Genomic DNA, 13,211 nt, shown 5'->3' with positions numbered 1-13,211 from the left:
AGGAAGTTTCATCGTCAGTTCCTCCCTCCAAGCCCAGCGTAAAATGACTTGCATGGTGACTCTTCAGTCTTGGTTTACACTTGAACTGATCACATAGTTGCTGACACTTGTTCATTTGACCTGATAAAATGCTGATGCACACACCAGTGAAATGTTTGGCTTGCTTATCCTCCTGTATTGGCTTTTAACCACATATTTTTTTGGCAGTATCACATATTTGAGGCATGAAAGTAGTTTTAAACTTTTTATTTATTTTAAATCAGTCTTACCATTTTTGTTTGTTTGATTGCATTTTCACTTTCCCCCCAACTTGCACTTACTGTTATTTGGGCTTCATTCGTGCCACTTTTTGCTTCATACTTCATTTTCCACTTGTTCCTCTAGAGAAAGTCACTCTGCATCTCATTGGAGAGCTGGCTGACAGCCACTTCACTGTGTACGGATCCTTGAAGAATCCTGGCGGTTTGCTGAGGACTGTAGTCTATACAATTTTCTCTATTACCGTTGTCTGTTTCTGGGCAAGGACAGTGTCTGCAGGTCCTGTGGTTCTCTGGTAACCCATTGGATAACCTTGTAGAGTTGCATTCTTCTTTGTGATGGGACTGCCTGCAAATTCCCTTCTCTGCAGAGCCACCCTGGCACAAACATCCACAGAGTCTCCTTCTGCAATTCGCCACATCTCGACACAAGGACTTGCGAAAATTGGGCTTGAAAGCCAGGTAGACGATAGGGTTGTAAAGGGTGGAGGACTTGGCAAAGATAGCTGCCACAGCAAAAGCTATAGGTGGTACAGTTGTTGAGTTACCAAACGCTGCCCACATAGACACAATAGCATATGGACTCCATGCTGTCAGGAAACCGATGCAAACTGCCACTGAAAGCTAAAAAATAGACACAACACAGCAAATAAAATGCAATGCAAACATGAATTCATGAAGGAAATAATATTTAGTATAAGTCATTTGAAAAGAAAATAATGCACGTACCTTAACGATAAGCGCTTGTGCATTGGTGATCTTGTTCTGTGGGGACATATGCTGCTGCACAGCCTGGTGTGAGCCACGGACAGTCAGCAGGATGAATGTGTAGGAAAGAAAAATTATAGTGCAGGGCAAAATATAGCAGAAGAAGAAGAGACAGATGATGTAGCTCATAGCTGCAGAATTATAGTTCGGCGCATGCCAGTTGATGCAGCATGCTGTACCATAAGGCTCAGGCCCGTACTCTCCCCAGCCCGACAGGGGACCGACAGCAAAGACTCCAGCGTAGCACCAGATGCCTGCAACCAGCAGGCATGCATGGACATATGAAAACTTGTTACCTAAAGACGAGTGTGAGAAGGCAGAGGGAGGACAAGAGAAAAGAGTTTTAGAATTGATTATTGACAGATAAGGACATAAAGAAGATATAGTAGGCTCCATTTAAGATACACTGTGATTTATTAACATACTACAAGTAGTACTGCACTTATCCAGCAAATAAGGGGCTCAGAAAAAAATGCCAAAACAACCCTGGCAACTAGTGATGTGCGATACCACTGATTTCCTTTCCGATCCGATACCAAGTAAAATTCAGGGTGGTATCAGTGATACTGATCCGATACCAATACTTTGTACAAAAACATATTTTATTTATTGTATCTTTTACTGTATCTCAAATTATAGCTTCATAATGATTACGGGACATCAGACTACTTGTTCTTATCGCTTAATAATGCAGAATTATCATATAGAAATAAAAAAAAACTGAAGTTGTGCCTACTTGAAAACATTGCCTGTAGCACTAAAGGACTCCGTGAGAGACGTCTGTCTCCCTCTAGCACCACCTGTCCCTCTCCTCCTCTTCAGTTCGCCTCAACATACACTCGTCATATTCTGTGATACGATTTACTGTGAGGTGTTTGATGAGGTTAGTGGTGTTGCCACAACACCTCACTGTCTTGCCACATGTATCGCAAACCACGTCTCGGCTGTTTGTGGAGGTAAAATACATCCATGCATGACTCCATTTACGCTCAGTCATTGTTGTGAGTGCGCACGCCAAGGGGCTGCGACACATTTATACAGCCGTATTTCACACATGACTATGAAAGGCGGAACATGAAGTAGTTCCTTCAAAAGTAGACAATTATATAGTTTCTTTCCACTGTGTTCCTGTTAAAGATAAACTACAAATTTACCCTAAATTACCAAAATATCGATATTTTAATATGAGAATCGATTCTAGAACATAAATGACTGGTATCGGAGGAATCGATATTTCAGTATCGATTCGCACATCACTACTGGCAACACTCTTCTAAAGTTGTTGTGAGTGAAGTGAAGATGAGAACAGAGGAAACCTTACTCATGACACCACACAGCCCCTTCAGCAGGATGCCAGCCCTTTTTTATGGTTCAAGCTGATGGTGGGGGGTCATTTTGCCCCAAGGCACTCACTCAACTGTGTCAGCAATTACAGTTGGCTTTTATCTGATTTTGGCCACCCCTTTCCCAATCAGAACTCCAGCTATCCACGTGGCACATGAAGGAATTATTATTTCTAAGAAAGTCCTCAACTCTCCCTTTTATAGTCTAGCCCACTGGAAGCTATTAGAATCATTCTTACATAAAGTAGCGTGAGACCAAGGATTTCTGAGGCGCGAATATGTTGGAGGCTTGCTCTGAGTCAATAAATTACACTTATTCTTGGTCTAACCTTCTGCTAGCAGATGGGATAAGTTGGTGTGAAACTCCTGTCACTGCATGTTTGCAATTATTGTCTGGATCCAAACATCCACATTGTTTTGTTTGTGTGCTTGTTTGACTAGGAGGGCTGTGTAACAGTGTATAAAAGCAAGAAAACAACACATTTGAACAAAGTTTCTTGCAGGAAAAAATATATGACAGTGTAATTATTTGTGCTCATTTGCATTTCAAACACATTTGCTTGTGAAGCTTGTAGTCTCTTGGCTTTTATTCTCTGCATTATAAGACTGTGCGCCACTGAAAAACAGACAAGAGGAGCTATTTCATAACACAGCCTTCAATTATAATGTGCCTATTAGCCAAAGTTAGGACAAATCCTGAAATATCTGCATCATATACTGTAAGTGGACACTTTTCATTAGATGTATATAATCTCCACCTGCATCTCATAACTCATCCTGCAGCACTACATTAGTTTTGTGCTCTCTGTGCTCTTTTTTCCATTTGTTTTGATTTTGTTTCTTGAACAGCTTGACCTGCTTTTCTATTATATTAAAGTACTAGAACATGCCTGTTAGGCAGGGTTTTACTTAGTGGACTATAAAGATGATCGATGCAGCCCCCAGTTCTGTGATCCCTGCAGTGTGTATGGGCAAGTGTGCAAAGGATATAAATGAGAATATTGCTTAAATCTGGCACTTAATCAGCACACCCATTCATCGAGTGAGGATAGTAATAAGGGTTCCTAATTAAAACTAAATTACAGGTTATCAATTAATTTATGCCTGCATATTCAGTGTTTTTTTAAATTATGATTTATGAATTATAAATTATGAATTATAGTCAAGTGCTGCTTCGGATTATCAAAGTTTCAAATATTAAAGAAAAGAATGGTTTAATGAAGCACATACAAGTAAATGATAAGTCTTGAAAATTAACCTTTATCAACCATGAATTCAGTGCTTTTTGGATGTGCTAACGGTGTATTGAAATGTTACACTGATCCAGAATCAGCTATTTGTGCTGGTTTGGCTTAGTCATAGATAACTGTGTAGAACAACAAATTCTCAGAGCCCACAAAACGTAACTGTGCTTTTTAACATTTTGTGGAGGAGTGCAGCAGCAGAATTTCCCTCAGTTTATAGTGTCCCATAAAACCCTTGGTTTCTATGGATTCAAGAGGAAAGGGCACCATATTACCATCAGATTTGTAGCAGTACAAACGCCAGCATGATGGTGAGAACTAAAGAGGTAAAATCCAGGATTAAAAACAAAATGCTAACTGTGAATATAGGGCTGCTCGATTATGGCAAAAATGATAATCACGATTATTTTCACTGAAATTGAGATCTCGATTATTTGACGATATTTATTTAACCCTTTAAGACCTACCATAGAACCAAGTCCGCCAGAGCTTATATTATATTTTTACATGTTGTAGTGCCATTTGTGGGAGCATTTCAAGTTGCTATACAACTATTATAGCCCATATTTTAATAATATGTATGCATTAAGTCCATAGTAACTACATTAATTGCAAAAAAGTACAATAAACTACAAAAAAAATTGAAAATCATTTTTGTTTTTTTTGCATATATTTCTACTTGGAGAAATTTAAGAGGCTTATCCTTCAAAACTTTAAATACAAAAAAGTTGCAAAAAATAGTTTACAACAGGAAATTTATTTTGAGTGTCTTCATAGTTTTATTTTGGAGATACATCAATTTTTATATACTGCAGGAAAAACGAAAAAACAATCCTATGATGCAAATTTGCAAAGAAAACAGCATCAAAATAAACTATTTCCAGCAGTGCAATTCGAGTTCTAAGCATCCCAGAAACTATTCAGAAAAGTCAAACATGACCAGTATAGGCTTTTAAGGCCTACAAGTAAAAAAACTACAATTTCCGCGAAAATGACGTCACTTCCGGTTTCGGGCAGGAAATGGCGGACATGTGACAGTTCGTGCTGAGTCTGTTTAACTGTGGGAAGTGTTACGAACAGCTGATCGGATCGGCAAAGCGTGTTTCTGGAATATTATGTTTTTGTTCCTGCAAGCGCTTTTTATGCAGTTTTTGCAAAGCTTTATGTGGAAGGAAACCGTGACCGAGGACAAGCTGATGGCATCAGATGTAAGTACAACTCCTCCGGTTTCATATGCAAAACAAATTATTGCGCTAGCTTACACGGTCCAGGTTCTACAGGGATTTAAAAATAGTTATGCAAAACGGAGCGTGCTGCTCTGACCGGATCTAAAGGGTTAACAATGACTTTAAAAAATAATATAAAATAGTGTGCAACACCACTGAAGTTTTTTTTACCTCTCTTTTCAACCAACGGCAGTCACTCTCCTCTCCAAATAACTTCTGCTTAGCTTTCCGAGCTTCCCTCGGGTCCTCTTAATCAGCGGTCTCCAACCTTTTTTGCGCCACGGACGGTTTATGCCCGACAATATTTTCACGGACCGGCCTTTAAGGTGTCGCGGATAAATGAGGGAGGGGCCAATAATCGGCTCAGTCATTTTTAATGATCGTTGAAAGCCCAGATCGTAATCGTGATTAAAATTCGATTAATTGAGCAGCCCTATGTGAATAATTAATATATATGACACAATGAAATTTTAACTGGTTTATACTGTCCAGCTACACAAACATGAATGTTGCAATAAATGTTTCTCTTCCCTAATTCTGTCCCTGTTTTGAGAATTTAATTTCAAAACTTCAGCATTTCTAAATCTGGTCTTTTTTTCAATAATCAGTCTACTTTTACTCTTTTACTGCTGCTAATTAGCAAATAGCTGAACCCTTTTAGTTGTGACTGGAAAAAATCTCATTATTTTATCTGAACTCAATGGGAATTTTATCTAAAACTTTTAGACTATGGATGGAAACCCACAAATAAAAGAAGATGAGTAGAAGTATGATTAGTGAAGCTTCGCATAGCAATAACACTAAGACTCTATTGGTATATATTGAAAAAAATTACTCACTTTAACCTGTGTAAAGAGCTGATGCTTTGAAGACGAAACTATTATTATTATTATTATTATTATTATTATTATTATTATTGTTGTTGTTGTTGTGCAGCCAACTCTATGATTACCTTAAGTACTTGTATGAATACGAAGCAGACCTTGAGTTAAGCTAATACAGATAAATAATAAAGAAACTGTGAAGAGGTTTGAAAGTGAACACGTAAGGACCATCGTAGCTGAACTAAAAGAGCTTTCAGACAAGCCTGGCACACAGTTTTGAAAGGTTGAGATCAAGGAATCAACACCTTGATTTTTAACCCAGAATAAAGATGCCTTTGATGCTTTCACGATATTTAGATAACTGAAATACTGAAATGTTACATTCATTACAGTTTTTAAGAACAATTACCAGTTTTTCTATAACATCTGAAGTGGTAAAAATGCACATGTGAACAACTAACATTTTAAAACACACAATGAATGACAGGAAACACAAACTTTTATGTATTACAATTATTTGGATTCATTCAATTCATCTATAGAAGCCTTTCTTGCTGCTAAAGCTGCAGTCATTAGTTGTTTTCGGACAATGACACATTTCGCGTTGTAATTTCTGTCTTTGTACACACCAGAGTGGATGATTAAATAAATTGTGACAAAAGCGCAGACTTTCAGCTTTAATTCAAGGGGCTTAACAAACCATTAAAATAGTACAGCTATTTCTGGCCTTCATAATCTTCAGTGTAACTACTAATATAAACCTTGAGGAAACCCTCTTGTTATCTAGTCATGAAGACATATATTGACTATAGACATATCTTGATTATAAACCTTAACAATGACACGCAAACTACCGTGGAGATGGAAGAGTTTTTCTTAACCATGGAAATAATTCTGTCATCACGCACTTTAGTTCTCTTCTGTGGTCTCTCGTGCCTTTTGGTTGTCTGGTGGTTTATTTCGATTTTTCAACCTATACAGTGGGGCAAAAAAGTATTTAGTCAGCCACCGATTGTGCAAGTTCCCCCACTTAAAATGATGACAGAGGTCAGTAATTTGCACCAGAGGTACACTTCAACTGTGAGAGACAGAATGTGAAAAAAAAATCCATGAATCCACATGGTAGGATTTGTAAAGAATTTATTCGTAAATTAGGGTGGAAAATAAGTATTTGGTCACCTCAAACAAGGAAAATCTCTGGCTCTCACAGACCTGTAACGTCTTCTGTAAGAAGCTTTTCTGTCCCCCACTCGTTACCTGTATGAATGGCACCTGTTTGAACTCATCATCTGTATAAAAGACACCTGTCCACAGCCTCAAACAGTCAGACTCCAAACGCCGCCATGGCCAAGACCAAAGAGCTTTCGAAGGACACCAGGAAAAGTATTGTAGACCTGCACCAGACTGGGAAGAGTGAATCTACAATAGGCAAGCAGCTTGGTGTGAAAAAAATCAACTGTGGGAGCAATCATCAGAAAATGGAAGACATACAAGACCACTGATAATCTCCCTCGATCTGGGGCTCCACGCAAGATCTCATCCCGTGGGGTCAAAATGATCATGAGAACGGTGAGCAAAGATCCCAGAACCACACGGGGGGACCTGGTGAATGACCTGCGGAGAGCTGGGACCAAAGTAACAAAGGTCACCATCAGTAACACACTACAACGGCAGGGAATCAAATCCCGCAGTGCCAGACGTGTTCCGCTGCTGAAGCCAGTGCATGTCCAGGCCCGTCTGAAGTTTGCCAGAGAGCACATGGATGATACAGCAGAGGATTGGGAGAATGTCATGTGGTCAGATGAAACCAAAGTAGAACTTTTTGGTATAAACTCAACTCGTCGTGTTTGGAGGAAGAAGAATACTGAGTTGCATCCCAAGAACACCATACCTACTGTGAAGCATGGGGGTGGAAACATCATGCTATGGGGCTGTTTTTCTGCCAAGGGGACAGGACGACTGATCCGTGTTAAGGACAGAATGAATGGAGCCATGTATCGTGAGATTTTGAGCCAAAACCTCCTTCCATCAGTGAGAACTTTGAAGATGAAACGAGGCTGGGTCTTCCAACATGACAATGATCCAAAACACACCGCCCGGGCAACAAAGGAGTGGCTCCGTAAGAAGCATTTGAAAGTCCTGGAGTGGCCTAGCCAGTCTCCAGACCTCAACCCCATAGAAAATCTGTGGCGGGAGTTGAAAGTCCGTGTTGCTCGGTGACAGCCCCAAAACATCACTGCTCTCGAGAAGATCTGCATGGAGGAATGGGCCAAAATACCAGCTACTGTGTGTGCAAACCTGGTAAAGACCTATAGTAAACGTTTGACCTCTGTTATTGCCAACAAAGGTTATGTTACAAAGTATTGAGTTGTATTTTTGTTATTGACCAAATACTTATTTTCCACCCTGATTTACGAATAAATTCTTTACAAATCCTACCATGTGGATTCATGGATATTTTTTTTCACATTCTGTCTCTCACAGTTGAAGTGTACCTCTGGTGCAAATTACTGACCTCTGTCATCATTTTAAGTGGGGGAACTTGCACAATCGGTGGCTGACTAAATACTTTTTTGCCCCACTGTACATATATCACACAGAACCTTTGGGGATGTATGATACAGAATAAGAAAAAAACCCTTCTGCAACAGTAATTATTTTTGGTCTTCTTAGAGCTACGCTGGAATTAAGCTATATCTACACTGGAAGCATCATACAGCCAGCCCTTTGATTCCTTGACCAAGTCAAATAAATAAGGTAATGCTAGCTAAGAGGCCAAATGTGGATATCAGATATGACTTGTTCATCCTAAACTGTAACAAGAATGGAACAAAGTATTGAATCCTGTCATTCAATGAAGAAAGAAGAAATATCTGTTAAATGTGCAGGAATGAAACAGGGAAAAAAGAGAGATGCATCAGTTAGGTCTCATTCCAAGGGCATGAAACATTGATGTGTCAATTTGGTAGCATCTCACAGATATGCGCCACGTGTCATTTTTTTTGTCAGCGCCTTATGTGCACAGTCTAGGCAGCAGTGAGACAAACCTCTCACTCACATGCTTGTAATAGACTCCTGCATATCATTTTAATGGAAGGGGTAAACACGCATTGAGGTAATTTCCAGTGCCAAAGCCTATTTTCTCTATCTTCGCCCAAGGAAGTACTCTATACAACACAACCTAACCAATGAGTTAAGTCCATCCATTCATTCTTCCACTCAATCAAATTCAGGGCTGGAGCCTATCCCAGCTGTCTTAGGAGAAGAGGCACTCTGGGCCTGGACAGGTTTCCAGTCTGTCACAGACTTAACAGTAGATTGCTCACATTCACACCTGTGAGCAATTTAGATTTACCAGTTGACCCCAATAATTGGATGTCTTTGGACTGTGAGAGAAGCCAGAGAGAACCCACACAAGCACAGGGAGATGCACATGCAAACTCCACAAAGAAAGGCCCTGGCCTGATGGTGGAATTGAACTCAGGACTGTCTTGATGTGAGGCACCAGTGAGTCAGGTGAGAATAAAAAATAGCCACAAATGAAATAAATAAAAGGGTTAAAACAAAGCCAAAGCTCCAAACTCAAATATCCAAAAGGAGTATAAACAAGAAACTAGCATACTCCACCACCACTCCTCTCAATGCAGACTTTTTCTAGTAACATCCAATAATGCTGCTGTTTTGGCAGCCACTTAAAAAGCAACAACGACAACAAAAAAGAACAAAACAAAAACACCTTCTGGGTTTGTTTGTGATGTTATCTGCGTCTAACAAAAGAATATTACTTGATGCACTGCAATGTGTACGTGTTGGTAGTGTATGTTGTCTCTCTATGCTTTTCTTTCTCTCTTCTTCTCATACTCCCCAATGGCTACAGCAGATTGCTCTCCCTCCCTGAGTCTGGGTCTGCCAGAGGTCTCTTCCTGTTAAAATGAGTTCTTCATTCCCACTGCTGCCAAGTGGCTGCCGGGATAGTTGGATTGTTAGGGGGCCTTGGAATAATACTGTAGAGTCTTTAGTTACAATATAAAGCATCGTGAAATAATTATTGTGAAGTGATACTGGAAAGAGGCAGGGACACTTGCATCTTATGCCAACTGCATCCTGAGAACTCCCATAGAGAAACAGTTTGACACAGCAAAGTGGTTCATGTGAGTGAGTGAGCATAAGTTTGGTTGTGATTCAAAATGAGTTGCAGAATGAAAAAATGTTAAATGGAAAACACCTGAAAAGTTGCAAAAGGTTTCTGTAGATCATCCATGGAAAACAACCAATAATGGAATTACATTTCAAGTAAACTCACTGAGATCACACAGAATCTTATTTCACTGGTTTCACAATAACCCTAAACAACCATGTCTTTGATTTTCTTTATTGCCTCAGTTTGGGTCATTCTCGCGGGTCACTAAATTCCTTAGTGTTAAAATAGTGCATTGTTTTGCAATGTAAAGCATTAAAAACTGGTGTTGTTACCGTAGTTAGGACAGCAGACCTTGAGCCAGCAGACACAGGAGAGCACTGTTAGGTTGGTCAGACTGCACAGGCCAAACAAAACACCACAAAAGGCATACACAGTACAGGCTGTCTCATTAAACAACCACCTGAATGGAGAGAGAAAGAAAACAGAACATGTGTTACTGTGTGATATTAAGTGAGAGTTTGCCTGCAAATTCCCTTTGGTGAATTTCAGTCAATGAGACTGCAATACATTTTCTGGTCTCCTGGATCATATTCAACTGTAGCATGCGGTGAAGCACTCTGACCCAATAATGGTGCATATGACAGCTATCAGCAGCAAATGGTCAGAGAATAAGACAGCAGGCAGACAATCATAGGAAGAGACAGAAGACAGACAAAGGTATTATGTAGGATGCATGAACAAAGGAGACATAAATGCTTTCCACATTATCTAAAACATTTTTATCAGTGCAACACATAGAAAATATTACAAAAATAGGAAACATGTTATTGTCCAAAGCTCAATGACAGTGGAGTTAAAAAGACATTTGCATTGTTTATTGTTTTTTGCACAAATACTACTTAAAATCATACACCTGGAAACTTCACACAGAGTTAAACTGAAAATTCTGGCTTTTCATCTGCACTACACAGGGCCTTGCTATGCTACTTGTGTCTTTTTCAGCATTTTTTCCAACCTTGAGTAGCATCTGTAGTCATCTTTTCAGGCTGCAGTTGGGCTCAACAACCTTGTAAAGCCTCAGAGGCAAAACTCTGGCCAAAAAGTCAGAAATCACTTACTGCTTCTTCCCAAGGTCTATGCTATGAGCACACAGCAAGAATTACAAGCAAAAATGATCTCAAAATTAGAATATCAACGTTTTCATAAATGTGGAGGGTTTTTTCAAATTTTGATTGCTGAAGTGACAATATCAGATATACCATTAATGTGTTGCAAATCTAGCATGATAGTATATTTCCACCTCCATTTTATACAAATGGAAAAATCACAAAATCCTTTAAAAATGCATTTATTTGTATTTTATCTGTCGTATCCACAAACAATCAAATATGATGAATTTATGTCTGCAAGCATCTGCTTACAAAACCTTAATTTGTCTTTTAATGCATGTCGTAAACTACTGCTCAGGCTGTTAAAGCCCTGGTTTTCGTCGGCAGCTACAGCCTTGCCTTTCAAACCACTCCTCTAACCTCACTCTTCATCTGTCTTTTTCCTTCTATCCTTGTCTCTCATGAAGATAAAAATGTGAAGATGACATAAAAGAGGACTAGATGAAATGTGAAAAAAAAATTGAAAACCTGAATTGTCACTCACATGTGTGTGTAGGTTGAAGGTATTGCAAATGGAAACAAGGTTACGGTCATGCTCAGGTCACTGATGGACAGGTTTACCACAAAGAACTCTGCTGGCTTCAAGGAGGACTTCTTTCTATAGGCCACGAACAGCAGGATGCCATTTCCAAGCACCGACAGCACACCTAGGACACAGAGCAATATAATGTAAAGAGCTGAAGAATTTGAGTCCACATTAAAAGGATTGACCTTGGGGGGATAAATCACTCACCAAAAATGGTGTAGAGCGTTCCCATGATGAAGTCATTGTCTTTTGATATTTTAGACATGAACAGAAATGTTTCGGAGGCATTTCCCATCTAGAACAAAAATGGAAAAACAGACGGGTATAATAAAAAGGAAGAAAAACACAGAATATGTGTTTTCACCCTCAGGCATAAAAACACAACGGCAAAAATATCTGCATTAAAATGTTACATACTGACATCTTTGGAGGATGGAACACAACAACAAAATAGTTCACCCTGATCAACACTGTGTAAATAGGAGGCCATATCAAGCATATTTCATCATTTACATCAGACAGTCATTAAACATATCAGCCACATAAGTAAGAATTCCTTGAAGTTGATGTGTTGGAGGGCAAAAATGGATAAGGATTGTAACTTAAGGTGACTTTACATGGGTCAAGTCATGTTGGGGGCTGCTACTAATTTTCATGGTTAGTACCTTCCAAAACTTGTCCAAGGAAGATCAACTGATGAAGCAACAGTGGGGACATTGGTGCCCAAGGAAAAGAGTGCCAAAACTGCATACTGCAAACCATTTTGTTTCACACTTAAATGTGCTTGTGATGGACATCAGGACTAGACCATAGGTCAACGAAAGACAGTGAGGGTGGTCTGATGAGTCATGTAATTCTTTTTCAGTATGTTTACAGGCATGCTGCTGAAGTGCTGGCTTGTCCTTTCAGTTCTCCAGATGTTAGCCTGGTCATGCATCCATTGGATGTGCAAAAAAGTTATCCTTGTAACTTATTTTTCTTGCTATACTTCAAGAGACCAAAAGTCTTTTGGTTGCATATTGTGATTCTACAGAAGAATAGGCAAGTGGCTTTAATGCTTCCCCCTGCTTCTTTTTGAAACCTTCAGAAAATTCGCGCAGTCTCATCAAAGACTAGAGCAGAGAAGAGAAGAGAAGATGGTGCAGAAATCCGATGCCACCCTTCACTTCATAATCACTCTTATCTTGAAAGGCCGGCAGAGATGTGCATACACAGCATGACCCACTGCCAATACAGTTTTCATTGTGACCAACACAAGTTGCTGATGTAAGCTTTCTACAGAAAATTATGGGCGGAGATAAGATGGAAATATATTCATAGCCTTTCTATTTACTCAATTACTTCACCTGTACTGAGGGGCACAGGCAAGTTAAATCACCTGGGGTTAAGAGTTGAGCTGCTTGTGTATAAATCCCTATAACCATTCACACTAGAATTTATCTTCAAAGAGCCAGAGATTTCTTTGTGTGGGTTTTCTAATTCAATTTTATGTGGCCCTTATGTGGCCAAGCATAGCTTGTAAGTAGATACAGTCCTGCTCAAGTTTGTGTGTAAGTGTAAACACTTGCTTTAGTATTTGCATAAGTATTGAGATATGCAATTTCAGTATTTAAGTAGATTTTTTCTCATAAACTGCTGGATGTAATATGTGACAAGCTGTAGTTACTACATCAGCTGATATGTATACTTTCAAGCCAGCCATGTTTTGTGACA

General features: G+C 39.3%; 1 protein-coding gene across 1 annotated transcript in view; it reads right to left on the bottom strand.

Moving 5' to 3' along the window:
- Positions 1-231: 231 nt before the first annotated feature.
- Positions 232-13,211, bottom strand: part of opn7b (opsin 7, group member b) — a 98,246-nt gene continuing 85,266 nt past the window's right edge. The window contains exons 2-6 of the mRNA XM_026155346.2: positions 11,706-11,793; positions 11,457-11,619; positions 10,136-10,263; positions 987-1,321; positions 232-881 (exon numbers count right to left, since the gene is read on the bottom strand). Of these exons, the coding sequence (XP_026011131.1) occupies positions 381-881; positions 987-1,321; positions 10,136-10,263; positions 11,457-11,619; positions 11,706-11,793 (1,215 nt within the window). The 3' untranslated portion in view covers positions 232-380. The remainder of the gene's footprint in view (positions 882-986; positions 1,322-10,135; positions 10,264-11,456; positions 11,620-11,705; positions 11,794-13,211) is intronic.

The sequence above is a fragment of the Astatotilapia calliptera genome, chromosome 20 (assembly GCF_964374335.1).
Source record: "Astatotilapia calliptera chromosome 20, fAstCal68.1, whole genome shotgun sequence".
Classification (NCBI taxonomy): Eukaryota; Metazoa; Chordata; class Actinopteri; order Cichliformes; family Cichlidae; genus Astatotilapia; species Astatotilapia calliptera.
Note: the sequence above shows the minus strand (reverse complement) of the source record. Positions and strands in the feature narration are given on the sequence as shown.